This window comes from Balaenoptera ricei, chromosome 4, assembly GCF_028023285.1.
Source record: "Balaenoptera ricei isolate mBalRic1 chromosome 4, mBalRic1.hap2, whole genome shotgun sequence".
NCBI lineage: Eukaryota > Metazoa > Chordata > Mammalia > Artiodactyla > Balaenopteridae > Balaenoptera > Balaenoptera ricei.
Genome location: NC_082642.1, coordinates 24,235,609 through 24,250,511, shown reverse-complemented (window position 1 = coordinate 24,250,511; position 14,903 = coordinate 24,235,609). Strand labels below are relative to the sequence as shown.

At 46.6% G+C, this 14,903-nt stretch overlaps 1 protein-coding gene across 1 annotated transcript in view; it reads left to right on the top strand.

Annotated features, from left to right (window-relative positions):
- Nucleotides 1-7,944, top strand: part of BFSP2 (beaded filament structural protein 2) — a 74,787-nt gene extending 66,843 nt beyond the window's left edge. Inside the window, exons 5-6 of the mRNA XM_059921824.1 lie at nucleotides 994-1,125; nucleotides 7,699-7,944. Coding sequence (XP_059777807.1) covers nucleotides 994-1,125; nucleotides 7,699-7,944 — 378 coding nt within the window. The remainder of the gene's footprint in view (nucleotides 1-993; nucleotides 1,126-7,698) is intronic.
- The last annotated feature ends 6,959 nt before the right edge of the window (nucleotides 7,945-14,903 follow it).

Genomic DNA, 14,903 nt, shown 5'->3' with positions numbered 1-14,903 from the left:
TGAGCAAGGTGTGGGGCAATTGGAGCACTGGAAGCGGTTACAAATTCCCAACGTTTATCAAAATTACAAATGCCTACTTTTTTTGGTAGGGGGGCTGCATTGGGTCTTCGTTGTTGCCCACGGGCTTTCTCTAGTTGCGGCGAGCAGGGGCTACTCTTCACTGCGGTGCGTGGACTTCTCACTGAGGTGGCTTCTCTTGTTGCGGAGCACAGGCTCTAGGCTCGCAGGCTTCAGTGGTTGCAGCACGCAAGCTCAGTAGTTGTGGCTTGCGGGCTTAGTTGCTCCGTGGCATGTGGGATCTTCCCGGACCAGGGCTCAAACCTGTGTCCCCTGCATTGCAGGCGGATTCTTAACTACCGAGCCACCAGGGAAGTCCACAAATGCTTACGTTTTTGATTCAGCAGTTCCACTACAGGAATTTACCCCTCAGAGATCCTCCCATGTATGGAAAATGAGGGATTGCATCATTGTTCATAATGGGCCAAGACTGGAAACAAGCTAAGTGTCCATCAGTGGGGAACTTCCAAATAATCATAGTACTTCCAAGCAAGGCATTACCATGCAGCCCTTAAAAAAATGTAAGTGATCTATATATACTGCTATAGAATAATTTCTAAAAATATGTTAAGTACCAAAGCAAGGAGGGATGCTCATATGCATTTATTTATAAATATATGAAATATTTCTGGAAGGAGATATGAGAAACTAGAAACAGGAGAACAAAGTAATTAGGGTACAGGAAGAAAAGGAGACTTTCTACTATATATCCTTTAGAAAATTTTTTGAATTTTATTCCATTTGCATGCATTATATGTTCAAACTAAATAAATGTTGGAATACAAGCTGGTGTGGGTGCCGATAGAAAAAGAGTGATTTTTAAATCAAACGGCTGTTTCCTCTGCGTTAGAGGCCGCGGGATGGTGACGGGAGAAGGTAAGAGGGAAGGACGGGTTCAGGCCCTGGCTCCCCTTGCTCACCCCTGCCTCTCCACAGCAACAGACGGAGGTGGCCCGCAGGGCCCAGACCCAGGAAGAGAAGCTGGCTGCTGCCCTCAGGGTGGAGTTGCACAACACTTCCTGCCAAATCCAGAGCCTGCAGGCTGAGACGGAATCCTTACGGGCCCTGGTGAGTGGGCCAGGAACAGCCTTGGCCTTTCCTGCGTGAAGTTTTACTCTCAGATGTCTAATTGTAGTCATATGGGTTTCCCATCTCACAGCACATGAGTTTTGAGGGCTGCAAAGGATCATCCGATACCAAATGACAAATGTAGTAGACACAGTTAGTGCCCCAGCGAAATCCCCTTCACCAGGCTGCCGCCATGACTGTTGGCTGCTGACGCCACAGATGCCCAGAGACTTGCCCTCTGCCGAAAAGAAGACCTGGCCTAGGATGGTAGGTGTGCCCCCCCAGTCCTCAGCCGTCGGCCAATGACTGACTGACAGTGGGGTCTAAAAGCTGCAAAGTGGACTCCACTCTGTGGTGTGACCCACACTCCAGAGCTCTCCAAGGGGTCGGGCTGTAGCCAGAGTCCAGCCAAGACCACCTCCTGGCTTAACACTTTACGTTGCCATGAGCTGATTTCCTTCTCCCCCTTTTCCTGAAAGGAGCTCCTTAATTATTGGCATGTACCAGGATCCCTGTGTCTGGCTCTGCTTCTGGGGAACCCAAGCAAAACTAGTAAGCTAGTTAGCTCTTCAGACTCACTGTGGTTTGTGGACGGACCTCTTGCATTATTAATAATACAGTGATCCACCCTCTGATCTCTGGGATGGACTGAAGTTCTATTAGGGTCAAGCACGGCTCCTCCTGGATGCCTCCAGGGTGTCATGTGTACTGAATCAAACCACAAGAGTTCGTACACACCAGAGTGCATGAAGGGGTTGGGTTGTATAATCCCCACGCAGCTGAGGTAGTCTGGACATCGTTGAGGCCCAAGAAGCCCCTCTCTCCCATCAGCCTCAAGTCCTGGGCTATTTGAGTACCCGTTCTTCCACCACCCCCCATACACCTCATCTCAGTATTGCCACCCATAACAGCTCCATCACAAACCGCCAGCCCCACCTCCCACTGTAGCCACAGCCCGCCACAAAGTTAGCTCAAGTATTTGTTCTAGTTGGTTCCCCTCAGAAACAACTTTTCCTCTGCCTGCTGCCAAGATCATCCCATCACCCCCAGTTCCCTTCCTTCAAGGGTCTTCAGTTCACTGGGTCCGTTGTCCTCAGCAACAAGGTCACATGGTGCCCAGTCAGCTCAGGGAAGATGCTGTCTTGCTACAACACGACACACGTCTCATTGCTCCACTTTTCTCCGAGTCATCCTCTGATGGGATCTGGGTCAGTGCAAGGGGGTGTGAGGAAAGGATCTGAGGTGAGAAAGATCAGGAAACTACAGCCTAAGTCACTGCTACTTTAACTAAAAAGTTGTCTGAAAGAGATTGCGTTGTTCAGTGTTATGTGGAATTTATGCTAATCAGTTATATTCACCTGCCATAACCCTTGATAAACATCCTAATGTTGGGAATGCAGTTGCTTTAGACACAGTTAAGAGGCTGCCATTTCTCCCCCAGATGTCCTTGTGGCTGCCAAAATTGCCACTCTTCTGGTGATAGAAAGTTCCAGGCAAAAGGTGAGGGATGTATCCTCAAGCCACATCATCAAAAAAAAGCCTGGAGAAATTGCAGCCTAAGTAGCTGGTGCACATCACTCAGCTCATATTCCACACTCATGTATTGGGAGCCTACTACGTGCTGAGCCCTCCCTTAGACTTGGGAGAGGCCGTCAAGAATTAAATGTTTCCTGTCTTCTAAACGCTCATAACCTGATTGGTAAAAGAAAACCGGTACACAAATGACAGAACAAAGCAGGGGTACTTCCTGTGTTCCCCAGAGTGGTTGCTCCCAGCAGTCTCCATCCTCACAAGCCCCCCGCCCGCCCTTACCTCTGCCCCTTGGCAGGTGCTGTCACCAGCACTGTTCTGCAGAGAAGATGAATGTCCTCCAACTTGAGGTCTCCGGCTTCCGTTTCCCACCTCAAAACATCTCTGAAGTTTATCCACCCTCTCCTCCCTTCGATAGACTCCACCTGTCCCCTGTTGCACCATTTGGGACATTCCTCTATCTACCATCCCCTCTCTCCTGCATTATCAGTGTCCCCACCCCTTGGAATTGCCTGTGGGTAAAATAGAAAGTCTTCCTTTGCCAGACCTTCCAATACCACCCAACTCGGGCTTCATTTTAATGTCCAGAACTCATCCTTTGCTTTCCTACACTTGAGCCCTTGGATGTGTCCTCCCATGTCTAGAAGGAGACTCCTCCCCCTACTCTGCCCCCTCTACCTGCTCCTGTCATCCACACCCTAGGCACAGGTGAGATGGAGCTCACCGAAGTGCCACACCCACCGTGAAGCCTAGACCCTGACTCCAGAGCTGGGGTGATCCCTCCCACCTGCCACCCACTCACACTCAGAGCCCCCTGGTTCATGTGGTTATATCAGCTCATGCACTGAACTCACATTAACTCCTTGAGGGCAGGGATCATGTCTAATTAGTTTTATGTCCCCAAAGCACTTGGTACAGTGCCCAAAACACAATTTCTTCAAAGTGATAGAAACAGTAATAAGAGCACGCTCACCTGCATTCTCTCATCAGAGCTTCATGGAAACATTAAGTAGGGTGGATTGTGACTGCATCCCATTTTGCCGAAGAGAAAACTGTGGTTCAGGGATTTGCCCATTAACACGAGTCATAAGTCGAGAGGCAGAGCTCTCTGGCTCTATCACGCACTAGACGGTGGCGGTCCTGTGGAGTTGGGGTCGGGCGCTCAGACCCTGGAGTCTTGAATTCTGGCTCCTCTACTCACTAGCTGTGTGACCTCCCTAAGATGCCGTTTTCTCCCTTGTACAGTGAGGATCTATTTTGGTTATCACATCCATCTGCTGTGTTAGTGGCTTAGGACAACAGGAAATCATTTGTTCATTTATTCAGCAATTTAGGGAACGCTCGGCAGAGATGGCTCTTCTCCATCCCATGTGGCATCTGCTGGGGCTGGAACGTCCAAGAACGGCTGCTTCAGCTCACATGCCCGCTGCCTCAGCTCTGCATCTCTTTTTCTCTCTCCACGTGGCCTCTGCACGTAGCTGGCTTTGACTTCCTCGTATCATGGCAGTCTTACATTGTTGGACTCCTGACATGGCATCTGGCTTCCCTCAGAGGGTGAGCACAGAAGGTACCAGGCCTCTTAACACCTGGGCTTGAAAGTCCCCGAATATCATTTACGCAGCATTCTGTTGGTCAAAGCAGTCACAGACCAGCCCAGATTCCACAGGAATCTGCCTCTTGATGAGGCAGTGGCAAAATTATGGAGGGAAAGTGCAGGTGGGATGGAGAGCATTGTTGCAGCTGCCTTTGGAAACGTGGTCAACCACTGAACCATCGTAGCATTTTCCTCATAAAGTCATTGGCATGATTAACTAGATAATGCAGGTCAAGCCCTTAGCACCCTGCCCGGCACAGAGTGAGCAGTCAATAAATGGTATCTGTTATTAATTATCCTTATAAAATTATTATTATAACCACTAGTATAATAGCCCCAAGTTGGCATCATCTGATCACCACACTTAAACCCCATGGTCCTGACTATTGGGACAAATAGGACAAGAACTCACCCCCCCACCAGAAGATGGAGCAGTGACGTCCTGGCTGGGCTCGGAACCCAGGATGGGCTGCCTCTGTCCCCTGTGGCTCTAGCAGATCAGAGTTCTGGTCGCTGGGCCTTGCAGGCAAGGTTAGGAACACAGGCGAGCCAGAACAGGTAGCACACACGTCTACAGCTTTCCAACATGGCAGAGTTCATCCAGCCATGCTGCTACCCTCAGTCACAGCAACCTGTGCACACACAGGGCCTCACAGCTATGTAAGCCTCAGACAGCCGAGCTGGTGACATTTTCAGCTCCTTTGCCAACAAGGCACTGTTTATAGCGGCAGCCAGGCATCAGTAATGGTGTCTAAGGGCTCCTGAGCTCTGTGTTCAGTCAACTCAGACCAGGAATGGAATTCAGTCCAGAAATCACAGAAGGTCACTATTTTACTTTCCAGAGGGCTTAGCAATTTAAGGAAGTCCCTTCAGATCTCTAGAGACAAGAGTAAGCATGCTTTTGTGACCTCAGTTTGCTTGCTGGTGCTGTGTCGTGAGTGGGCTGGGGCAGGAGACCCACAGCAGTGGCTGATCATAGAGACTCAAGCACAGGCATCTCTGTGAGAACCAGGCCAAGATGTCAGGGACATAGGTGCAGAAGCTTGACTTGGATTCTAAAGGTGGAATGGAAAAGACACGGCACCTCTGATTCGTGTTCCCATGAACCCACCTTGGACAGTGGGTCCTAAGTCTTCAGCGAAAAACCCCAGGCCACATGGAAAAGTCACCACGTACACAGGGCAAAAACTATAGACAGGTGATCCAAACCTGATTCCATGAAAGGTTTTCCCAAATCACATGTGTTACAGGTCCAATGTCAACAACCACCGCTCACAAACCAAGCACTTTCCTGATAAACAAAGGGAGAAAACCCAGAGAGGTTGGAACAAATGATTCTCAAAGTCCAGGTGGCCATTTCTGCATCCTCACTGCCCTGGAGGGGTTTTCAGATCTCACCAGCAAAATAATAACCAGACCAGACACTGATCTAGATTTATTTCCAGTAATCACATTTTGCCACCTGTAGACATACCTAGGATGGGAATCTGACTCAACTTCCTCATATCCTATGGAATTGGGAAGATTTAAATAAGATAATATGGTGGCCCCTGCTTAACAGCAGTCATGATTCAAGATGACATCATGACCAAGAATCTTCGATTTCAGCCACAGTGGTCAAAAGAGGATATAGAAACTTGTTTCATCAAGACTTGACTCAGTCCAATTTAGAAGGATATTTATTTGTTTCTTATGTGTTATATAAAATAAAAAGCCAGATGCTAAATTATAGAACTACATAATTACTACTACTAAAAGATGTTAAAGAGAGAGGCATACCACTTTTTAAGGTATGCCTTATATGTGTTTATTTATATATATGTTTTATTTTTATATGTGTTTATTGGTCAGCCCTACAGTTTGCAGGGCTTGGTATATGGGAAGATGAGAAGAAAGTTTCAGTCTAGTGGGGAGACAGATAGGGCAATAAATGCAACCATAATACAAGTGTTGTCACTTGGGCAACACACACACACACACCTATTCTGTGCCAGGCCCTGTCCTGTCGCTGAGGTTACAGAGACTAGGTTTCTGCTCTCAAAGAGCTCAGCATCTGCTAGAGGAGACATGCCCCTAAGAAGCTCAGCCCGCTATGATAAGGTCAAGGGCATGCATGTGCTTGGGTAGCTGTGAAACCCAGAGGAGGGACACCCTAACCCAGCCTGGTGGTGGCAGAGGCAAGAGGGCATCAAGGAAGTCTTCCTAGGAGAGGTGACCCTTGAGCTTGGACGTGGGGTGAATAGGAGTCAGCCAGGTGAGGAGAAGGGGAGATACAAGCCCAGATTTGGACTTTAGACAGTGCACTGTGGCTGCTGCGGGGGGATGTAGAGGGGGAGGAACCACAGGCAGGGAGATGAGCTAGGAGGCCACGGAGGTTACCCCAGGTGAGAGGTGATAAGAATCGATCTGGGGCATTGGTGGCTGGACAAGAGGGGGCACGTATGGGAAAATGTTTCAGAATGTACAAGAGGTAGGACTCAGTAATGATTGAATTTGGGAGGGAAGCAGGATCAGGGACATATCTTTCCCCAGTTTCTAGCTCATGTGGGTTCACCAGCTGGAGCACAGGAGAGGAGGGGCCAGCAGGTTCCGAAGGAAGCCGATGGCTCCATTTTGGACACCTTGATTTGAATGGGGCCCATGGCCTGCATATATTTCCAGTAAGAACCTCAGTACCGAGTCTGCTTGGGGGAGAGATCTGTGCTGGACGCATCAACACAGGAGTCATCCACAGAGATGACCAAGCTGCGAGTGGAGTAGAGACCAACCTGCACAGCACAGCTCAGGGAGAGGAGGGGGCGAAGGGGCAGCAAGGGGCAGAGGAACTAGCAAGATGTGCTACTAAAACATAAAAAACCACAGTGAGTGTGTAGAGGCCAGAGACGTTCGTTCTGACTGTGGGAATCTGGGAGGAAGGCAGGAGGAGACGGCATTCCAGCTGGAAGGTGGGTGGCAGTTCACTGAGGAGGGAGGTGGCCCAGGGGTGAGGAGTCAGGAGCAAAAAAATCCCCGAGGCGGTTCAGGGAGCAAGATTTCTTTGAAAAAACACCTGCAAACTGCCTCGCACGTTTGTGTGTGTGTGTGTGTGTGTGAATCTCTCTCTCTCACTTGTCCTCTCTCATTCTCTCTCTCACTCATCTGCCTCTTCTCTCATCATTCTCTCTCATACGGCTCTCCGGTTCCTGTCTCTCTCCCCCTCCTTCTTCCTCTTCTCCCTCCCCACCTCCACCCCTGTCAGAAGGATCAGTGAATCAGACTAAGCAAGACTCTGGCCTCCCCAAGATGATTCATTACTTCCCCACTGAGCCACATCAGCCCGTCAAGGTCATCGTCCTGGGAGAAACAGACAGACCAGGCCGATGCCAGCCCCTCCCACTGCTCTGCCCATCTCCCTCTTCCAGGGCCCTGCCCATCGGCCTTGGGTCTGGACCGTATTCCCTCTCTTGTAGAAACGAGGCCTGGAGAACACCTTGCACGACGCCAGGCACTGGCACGACATCGAGCTGCAGAACCTGGGCGCGGTGGTCAGCAGGCTGGAGGCGGAGCTCAGGGAGATGCGCACGGAGGCAGAGCAGCAGCTGCAGGCCCGCGAGCACCTGCTGGCACACAAGTGCCAGATGCAGCGGGACGTGGCGTCCTACCACGCGCTGCTGGACCGCGAGGAGAGCGGGTGCGTCTCTGCTCGGCTTTGTTAGGAAAGGAGTAGATACTCATGGGTTTAAACTAGACGATTTTTCAAACACTATAGAAGTAATTAGTGTAAAAAGGAGAAATCACCTCCCAAACTTCCCAACACCCAGCCCCACTCCCACAGCCTGTGTCCTTCCAGGATTTTTCTATTCATATATACGCAAATATATAGACAAAAATATATTATGTACTTATGCATGTATATGTATATGTGTGGATGTTTGTATGCATTCATAGATGCAGACATACAGCCACACACCATAGACATACCTATATGTGTTCATGCGTACTTCCTACCATACATGGTAGCGGTTAGGAATGCTTTCAGCTGCATGTAATAAAACCTAATTAGTGGAGCTATAAACCAACGCTCCGGAAACTTCAATATGCACTCAGAACATGCCAAGCCTGGGCACCTTTTTAAAATGCAGATTCTATTTCCAAAGATCTGGGGTGGGGCCTGAAACTCTGCATTTCTGACAAAACTCCCAGGTGACGCCTATACTGCTGGTCCACAGACCACACTTTGAGCAGCAAGGGCATAAACCATGTTTACCTAAGAGTTCCAGAAATGAGGTAGGCCAGGCTGCTCTGTGATGTCAGTCAGGTCCCAGGCTCATTTCATCCCTCTGATATGCCATCCCTGTCTTCATCTTTGTCACCCCCAATTGCCAAATGCCTACCACAGCTCCAGACATCATAACCAGACATCATGCATGGCCAGAAAAGGGGAGGCAAGAGGAAACAGCAGAAAGGCTTTTCCCTGCATGGCTCACTCCTTTTTTCAGTGAAGGAAGAATGTTTTGGGAAGGCTCCAACGGACTTTTCCTTCTATCTCACATGACCAGACCTACCTGCAAGGGATGCTGGGAAAGCAACTATTTAGCTTTTCCAGCCTCCATACTGGAGAGAGGCAAGAGGTTGGGAATGGCATGTATACGTCTATGTATGTATATGTGTCTATGTGGTGTATATACATATATGTATACACATGCACATATATATGTAGTCTTTTTTTAATGGGTGAGGATTCCTGTGGCATATGCATGAGTCTTGGGGCTTAGCTTCCTTGCCAGCTTTTTAAGGAAATTGAAGCCTTTATCACAATTCTATATCTTCATATTGCCCTCCAAGGTCCCTTCTGTGGCATACATTGAATGAGGAAGAGAATACATAGTAGAACAGCAGCTCTAAGAGACAACTTATCGATTACGTAGTACAACCCCTCCTGATTCCAGAGAGAATAAGAAGGCCAGAGCAGAAAAGGATTTGCCAGTGATCAGAATAGGAGGAAGAGGCAGAGCTGGACCAGAGCCTAGGTCTCCTGGGTCTCCCGTGTGCTCTGTACCATCCCTTTCTCAGAAGGCAAGAGGGCCACATGGAAGCAACCTAACCCTTGCTCTTTCAAACAAAAACTTGTCATCCAGCTCCTTTCCAGCTGTCTTTTTATTGGATTGATTTCTGTTGATTATAAAAGCTAGATGTTTGTAACAAAGCTAATTTTTTCAGATACCTATGAATATCTGAGTACACAAAATCGTATTAAACAAATACAAAAAGTAACAAGATAGACTGAATTTACTTCAAGAATATAAGGACTCCATCCAGTGAGTGCCTGCTATGTGCCAGCACAGTCTTAAGCTCTATGTTATCATCATTTCTCCACAAAACCCTGCCAGAATTACATCATTATCCCCATTTCACAGACAGGAAACAAAACCTCAGAGAGCTTAAATCATTTGCCCAAGGTCACACAGCTAATTACCAGGGAGGTGGGATTTGAAAGCCAAACTGCCTTGTTCCAAAGGCCAAATTCTTTCCATGAGACACCTGCCTTTCATACAATTCTGTTGTGATTTCTTTACTAATTTTCATCATCCATTGCTTGTCTCACTCAAACGTGTTTTTTGGGTTTTGTTTGTTTGTTTCAGCTAATGGAGAAACACCCTTTTTTCATGAAGAAAATGCTGCCTTCCTCACCGAGTGACCAACGAAGTTCCTTGAGGAGTCCCCACCCCCTCACACCCCCCAACCCGCATCTTCCCTCACCCTCCCCACCCCCATCCCAAGCTGGATTCCCTGCTGGATTCCCCAGTTGGCTCAGCTTGAGCTGAAAAGCTTCCTGGAAGTGGAGAGTGTCCTGCTGCCTGAATTCAAATAGTCTGTAGCTTGAGCAACCTCCCTTGCCCCTCTCCAAATAAATGCTTTGTGTGTGGCTTCCAGTCTGCCCACCTTGTTCAATCCACTGTCGAATGGAGATGGATATCACTTTACCTGCCTGGCCTTTCCTCATGGGGCCATTCTTAAAGGCTTCGGGAAGGGTCCTTGAGCGTGACGCCATCTTCCTCGTTGTTCAAGGGTCAGCTGCTCTTGGGTTTATCAACATAAATGTGCTTCTTGGGCGAGAGTTGTGCTCATGGCAGGCAAGGTTGCCACCACTGGAGGCAAAAGCAACGTTCTTGCTAGAGAGGGGGTCTGTGTGTATCATAACCACAGGCATCACAAAGCATTTGGGTGGCTTTAACGTGCTCTTAGAGGGTAGTTATGCACAGACACACCCAGTTCACTGCTGTTAGCAGAGCACTTCTCGACCAGCTTAAAGGGAACTTCAGTTTAAATCTGTGGGGGATGAATTAGGCTGTGGTTGCCTACACTTGCAGCCTCAGAATATACTTCCAGGGTCCTTCCCCAGCCCTCTCAGGGCCCAGGCCAGCCAAATATAGTTCACGATTCCGCCACATACCCAGCCAAGACTCGCCTGCCTTCTGATTAAAACTGAAACCACCACCTGTGTCCTAGCGCAGTCTTGCATGCCTCCAAAACCACACGCGCAGCCCAGACTTAATTTCTCAGTTCTTCCCCCAAGCTTCTGTCAGTCCACCTGTCACACAGAATTGCAGACCAAAATATCCAAGCTGAGTCTCTGTCCTCACATAAGCTGCTAATCCAGACAGGACCATGTGTCCAATATGGGCACATTGGAAGACGCCCTCCCTCAGTACCTGGGCTTCCAAATAGCTAGGGCCGACGAAAACAAACGAAATCTTATTTACCCTTAAGAAAGCTGGAAAGAGAAGCAAGGCAAGACATTAGGTCTCCTGGTTGAAATTGCTCCAGCTGCTTTCCCTTTTTGGCTTCCAGGATCAAAGAAATTGTAATAAGTCCCGTGGGCAGGACAGCTATTTACAGTTTGTATGGCACCTTCGCACAATTCCCTCTGCTGTTTGAGGCACAGAAATCATCAAGACACCACCTAACGCTGCACTTCAGCAAAGCTGCATTTCAGCAAAGCACCAATCCCCTCCGCAGCTGCACACCCCAGGGGTGCCCATGACTGAAACACTGGGTACCAGGGCCTCCCCAGAAGAGAGAGTGTGCGCCTGGCTATATCAAATGCCCATTCACTGAGGTCTGTTTCTTTTCTTTCTTTACTTGTTACAATGAATTTTTGCCCCCCAGCCAAGACCTGAATCCCTAACCTAAACACAGCTGGAGGGCCTCAGAAGGAGGTACTTCTATGTCTGAATGGCTGTGCATTTTCCAGAACCTGGACGCTGTCTCAGCCACGGGAGGAAGGGGAGGATGGATTTGCACACCCTCCTGAGTTCCCACCAGACACACGCTGTGCGGGGCCGCACACACTCGGTCTCCTTGGCTCCGTAATCTCAAAGAGCCGCTGCCTTAAACCATTAAGTTAATCATCCTTTGGCAGGGAGAGCCCAGCAGACTGGTGCTTCCACTTCTCAGCAGTTTCTTGCTGCTTCTAATGAGGCTTCATTAACAGGTAAGAAAAGGCACTGCGGGCCCCCCTGACTCCTCTGGGGCCTCATTTAACTCAGACTCCCTCTTACAACATCCAGTACAATTACCCTCTGGCGGCAGTTCACTGACAGGTGGCAGGGAGAACGCTGCTTGTGCCGGTCTCAAGGACAGAGCGCTTGCTCTGGGGCAGACCAGAGAAGGGCTCCCGACGGACTCCTCCGAAAGCGCAGACAGGCTCTACTTCCAGACGAGGTAATGAATTCCACTGGCCTCTGGCCTGGCTCCTGGAGCACAGTGTAAACTCCCACTGAGATTGCTAGAACATCCGCTGGATTTCAGACCAAAGTCCTTAAGTCTCACCTTCATTATCATCTATCACACTTCCAAGCACCTGCTGGTGCCCAGACATTTTGTTGGACTTTGGGGATCCCAGTAAAAAGAAGAGACAGTTTCTGCCCTGGTGGGTTTACAATCTCTTTGAGGAGTTCACACGTGCACATAAAAGGAGAAACAAAGCAAAGCAGGCAGAGCAGCACATTACACTTTGCACGACCCCTTCACAGAACTCAGTTTATCGTAGGAAACATGAACATAGACATTCAGATCTGATCTCTGCTGGTTTCGGTGAGATGGTTCAGCAGGAACCATCAAGCACCATGCTGGTCTCTGATTATCTCCAAATAGCACACAAATATTTTTTCCAGATTTATTAAGATAAAATTGACATACAACACTGTATAAGTTTAAGGTATACAGCATGATGATTTGATATATTGTGAAATGATTACCACAATAAGTTAACATCCATTATCTTAAATAGAGAGCAAAAATATTTTTCTTCCTTGCGATGAGAACCCTTAGGATTCACTCTCTTAATAACTTTCATCTATACCGTACAGCAGTGCTAACTATAGTCATCATACTAACTATGACATCATGTATGTTACGTCCCTAGTACTTATTTATCATATACTAGAAGTTTATACCTTTTGACCACCTTCATCCAATTTCCCCTCCCCCGACCCCCTACCTCTGGTAACCACAAATCTGATCTCTTTTTCCATGAGTTGTTTTTTTTTTTTTTTTAAGGTGCCACATATAAGTGAGATCATACAGTATTTGTCTTTCTGTGTCTGACTTACTTCACTTGGTATAATGCATTCGAATTCCATTCATGTTGTCACAAATGGTAAGATTTCTTTCTTTCTAATGGCTGAATAATATTCACTCTGTGTGTGTGTGTGTGTGTGTGTGTGTGTGTGTGTGTAATCTCACAACTTCTTTATCCATTATCCATCAATGGACACTTAGGTTGTTTCCATACCTTGGCTTTTGTAAATAATGCTGCTATGAACATGGGGGTGCAGATATCTCTTTCACATAGTGTTTTCATTTCCTTTGTATATAGTCCCAGAAGTGGAAATGCTGGATGATGTGGCAGTTCTATTTTTAATTTTTTGAGGAAACGCCACACTGTTTTCCGTAGCGATGGTACCAATTTACAATCCTACAAGGGTTCCCTTTTCTCCACATCCTCTCCAGCATTTGCTATCTTTTGTCTTTTTGATGCTAACCATTTTAACAGGCATGAGGTGACATCTCATTGTGATTTTGATTTACATTTTCCTAATGATTAGTGATGTTGAGCATCTTTTCACTTACCTGTTGGCCATTCATATATCTTCTTTGGAAAAATGTTTGCATGCCCTTTGCCCATTTTTTAATTGGGTTATTTGGTTTTTTTGTTATTGAGTTGTGTGAGTTCCTCATTATGATTTGGATGTTAACCCCTTATCAGATGTATAGTTTGCAAATATTTGTTCCCAATCCATAGATTGTCTTTTCTTTTGTTGATTGTTTCTTCTGCTGCACAGAAGCTTTTTAGTTTGATGTGGTCCCACTTGTTTACTTTTTATTTTGTTTCTTGTACTTTAGGTGTCATATCCAAAAAATCATTTGTCAAGACCCATGTCAAAGAGCTTTTTTCCTATGTTTTCTTTGAGGAGTTTTATGGGTTTCCATCTTGCATTTAAGTCTTTAATCCATTTTGAGTTAATTTGTGTGAGTAGTGTAAGATAAGAATCTAGTTTCATTGTTTTATGTGTGAATATCCACTTTTGCCAGTTATTGAAGAGACTGTGTTTTCTTCATTGAGTATTTTTGGCTCCCTTGTCAAATACTAGTTGACCATATATGTGTGGGTTTATTTCTGGGCTCTCAGTTCTGTTCCATTGGTCTATGTGGCTATTTTATGCCAATATCATACTGTTTTGATTACTATAGCTTGAAATCGGGAAGTGTGATGCCTCCCACTTTGTTCTTCTTTCTCAGGATTGCTTTCTCTATTCAGGATTTTTGTGGTTCCATGTAAATTTTAGAAGTGTTTTTTCTACTTCTGTAAAAAATGCCATTGGAATCTTGATAGGGATTGCATTGAATTTCTAAATGGCTTTGAGTAGTATAGACATTTTAACAATATTAATTCTTCTAATCCATGAATGCAGAATACCTTTCCATTTCTTTGTGTCTTCTTTGATTTCTCGCATCAGTGTCTTATAGTTTTCGCTGTAGAGATCTTTCACCTCCCTGGTTAAATGTATTCCTAAGTATTTTATTGTTTTTGATGCTATCGTGCTATAGATATCCTTTCATAAACACATCATCTTTTTGTTTTGAGAAATGGTAAAAGAGGATGGTGCCTCTTTGGGGCAATTCTAGCATCTTATCTGGGGTTGCTGGACTCAGAAAATAAAAATACAAGGTGCCCAGTTAAATCTGAATTTCAGATAAATAAAGAATAATTTTTAATAGAAGTATGTCCCACATATTGTTTGAGACATACGTCCACTAAAAAGTTATCTGGCAGCCCTAATCATATCAGACAGAAACACTCCATACTTCATATCCCCGAAATAGTTATCTGACCTCAAATAATACATGAAGTTTTGTCCAGCATTTCTAGCTTGGATATTCCAACACACAAGAAGAGGAAGGGGTGACCCAGGCCATGTCCTTGCCCAGTCTTGATTGAAAACTCCGTCTCCTGACACAATAGCACAGCAGGTCCAGTCATGGTCAAGAAATTAATCTGCTAGATGAGTGATGAAATAAAGAAAACTATTTTCTCCGCGGAAGCGACTGGCTTAATTAGATCATATAGACTGGTTATTTTGAACAATAGATTGAGCAGGAACCAGAGTAG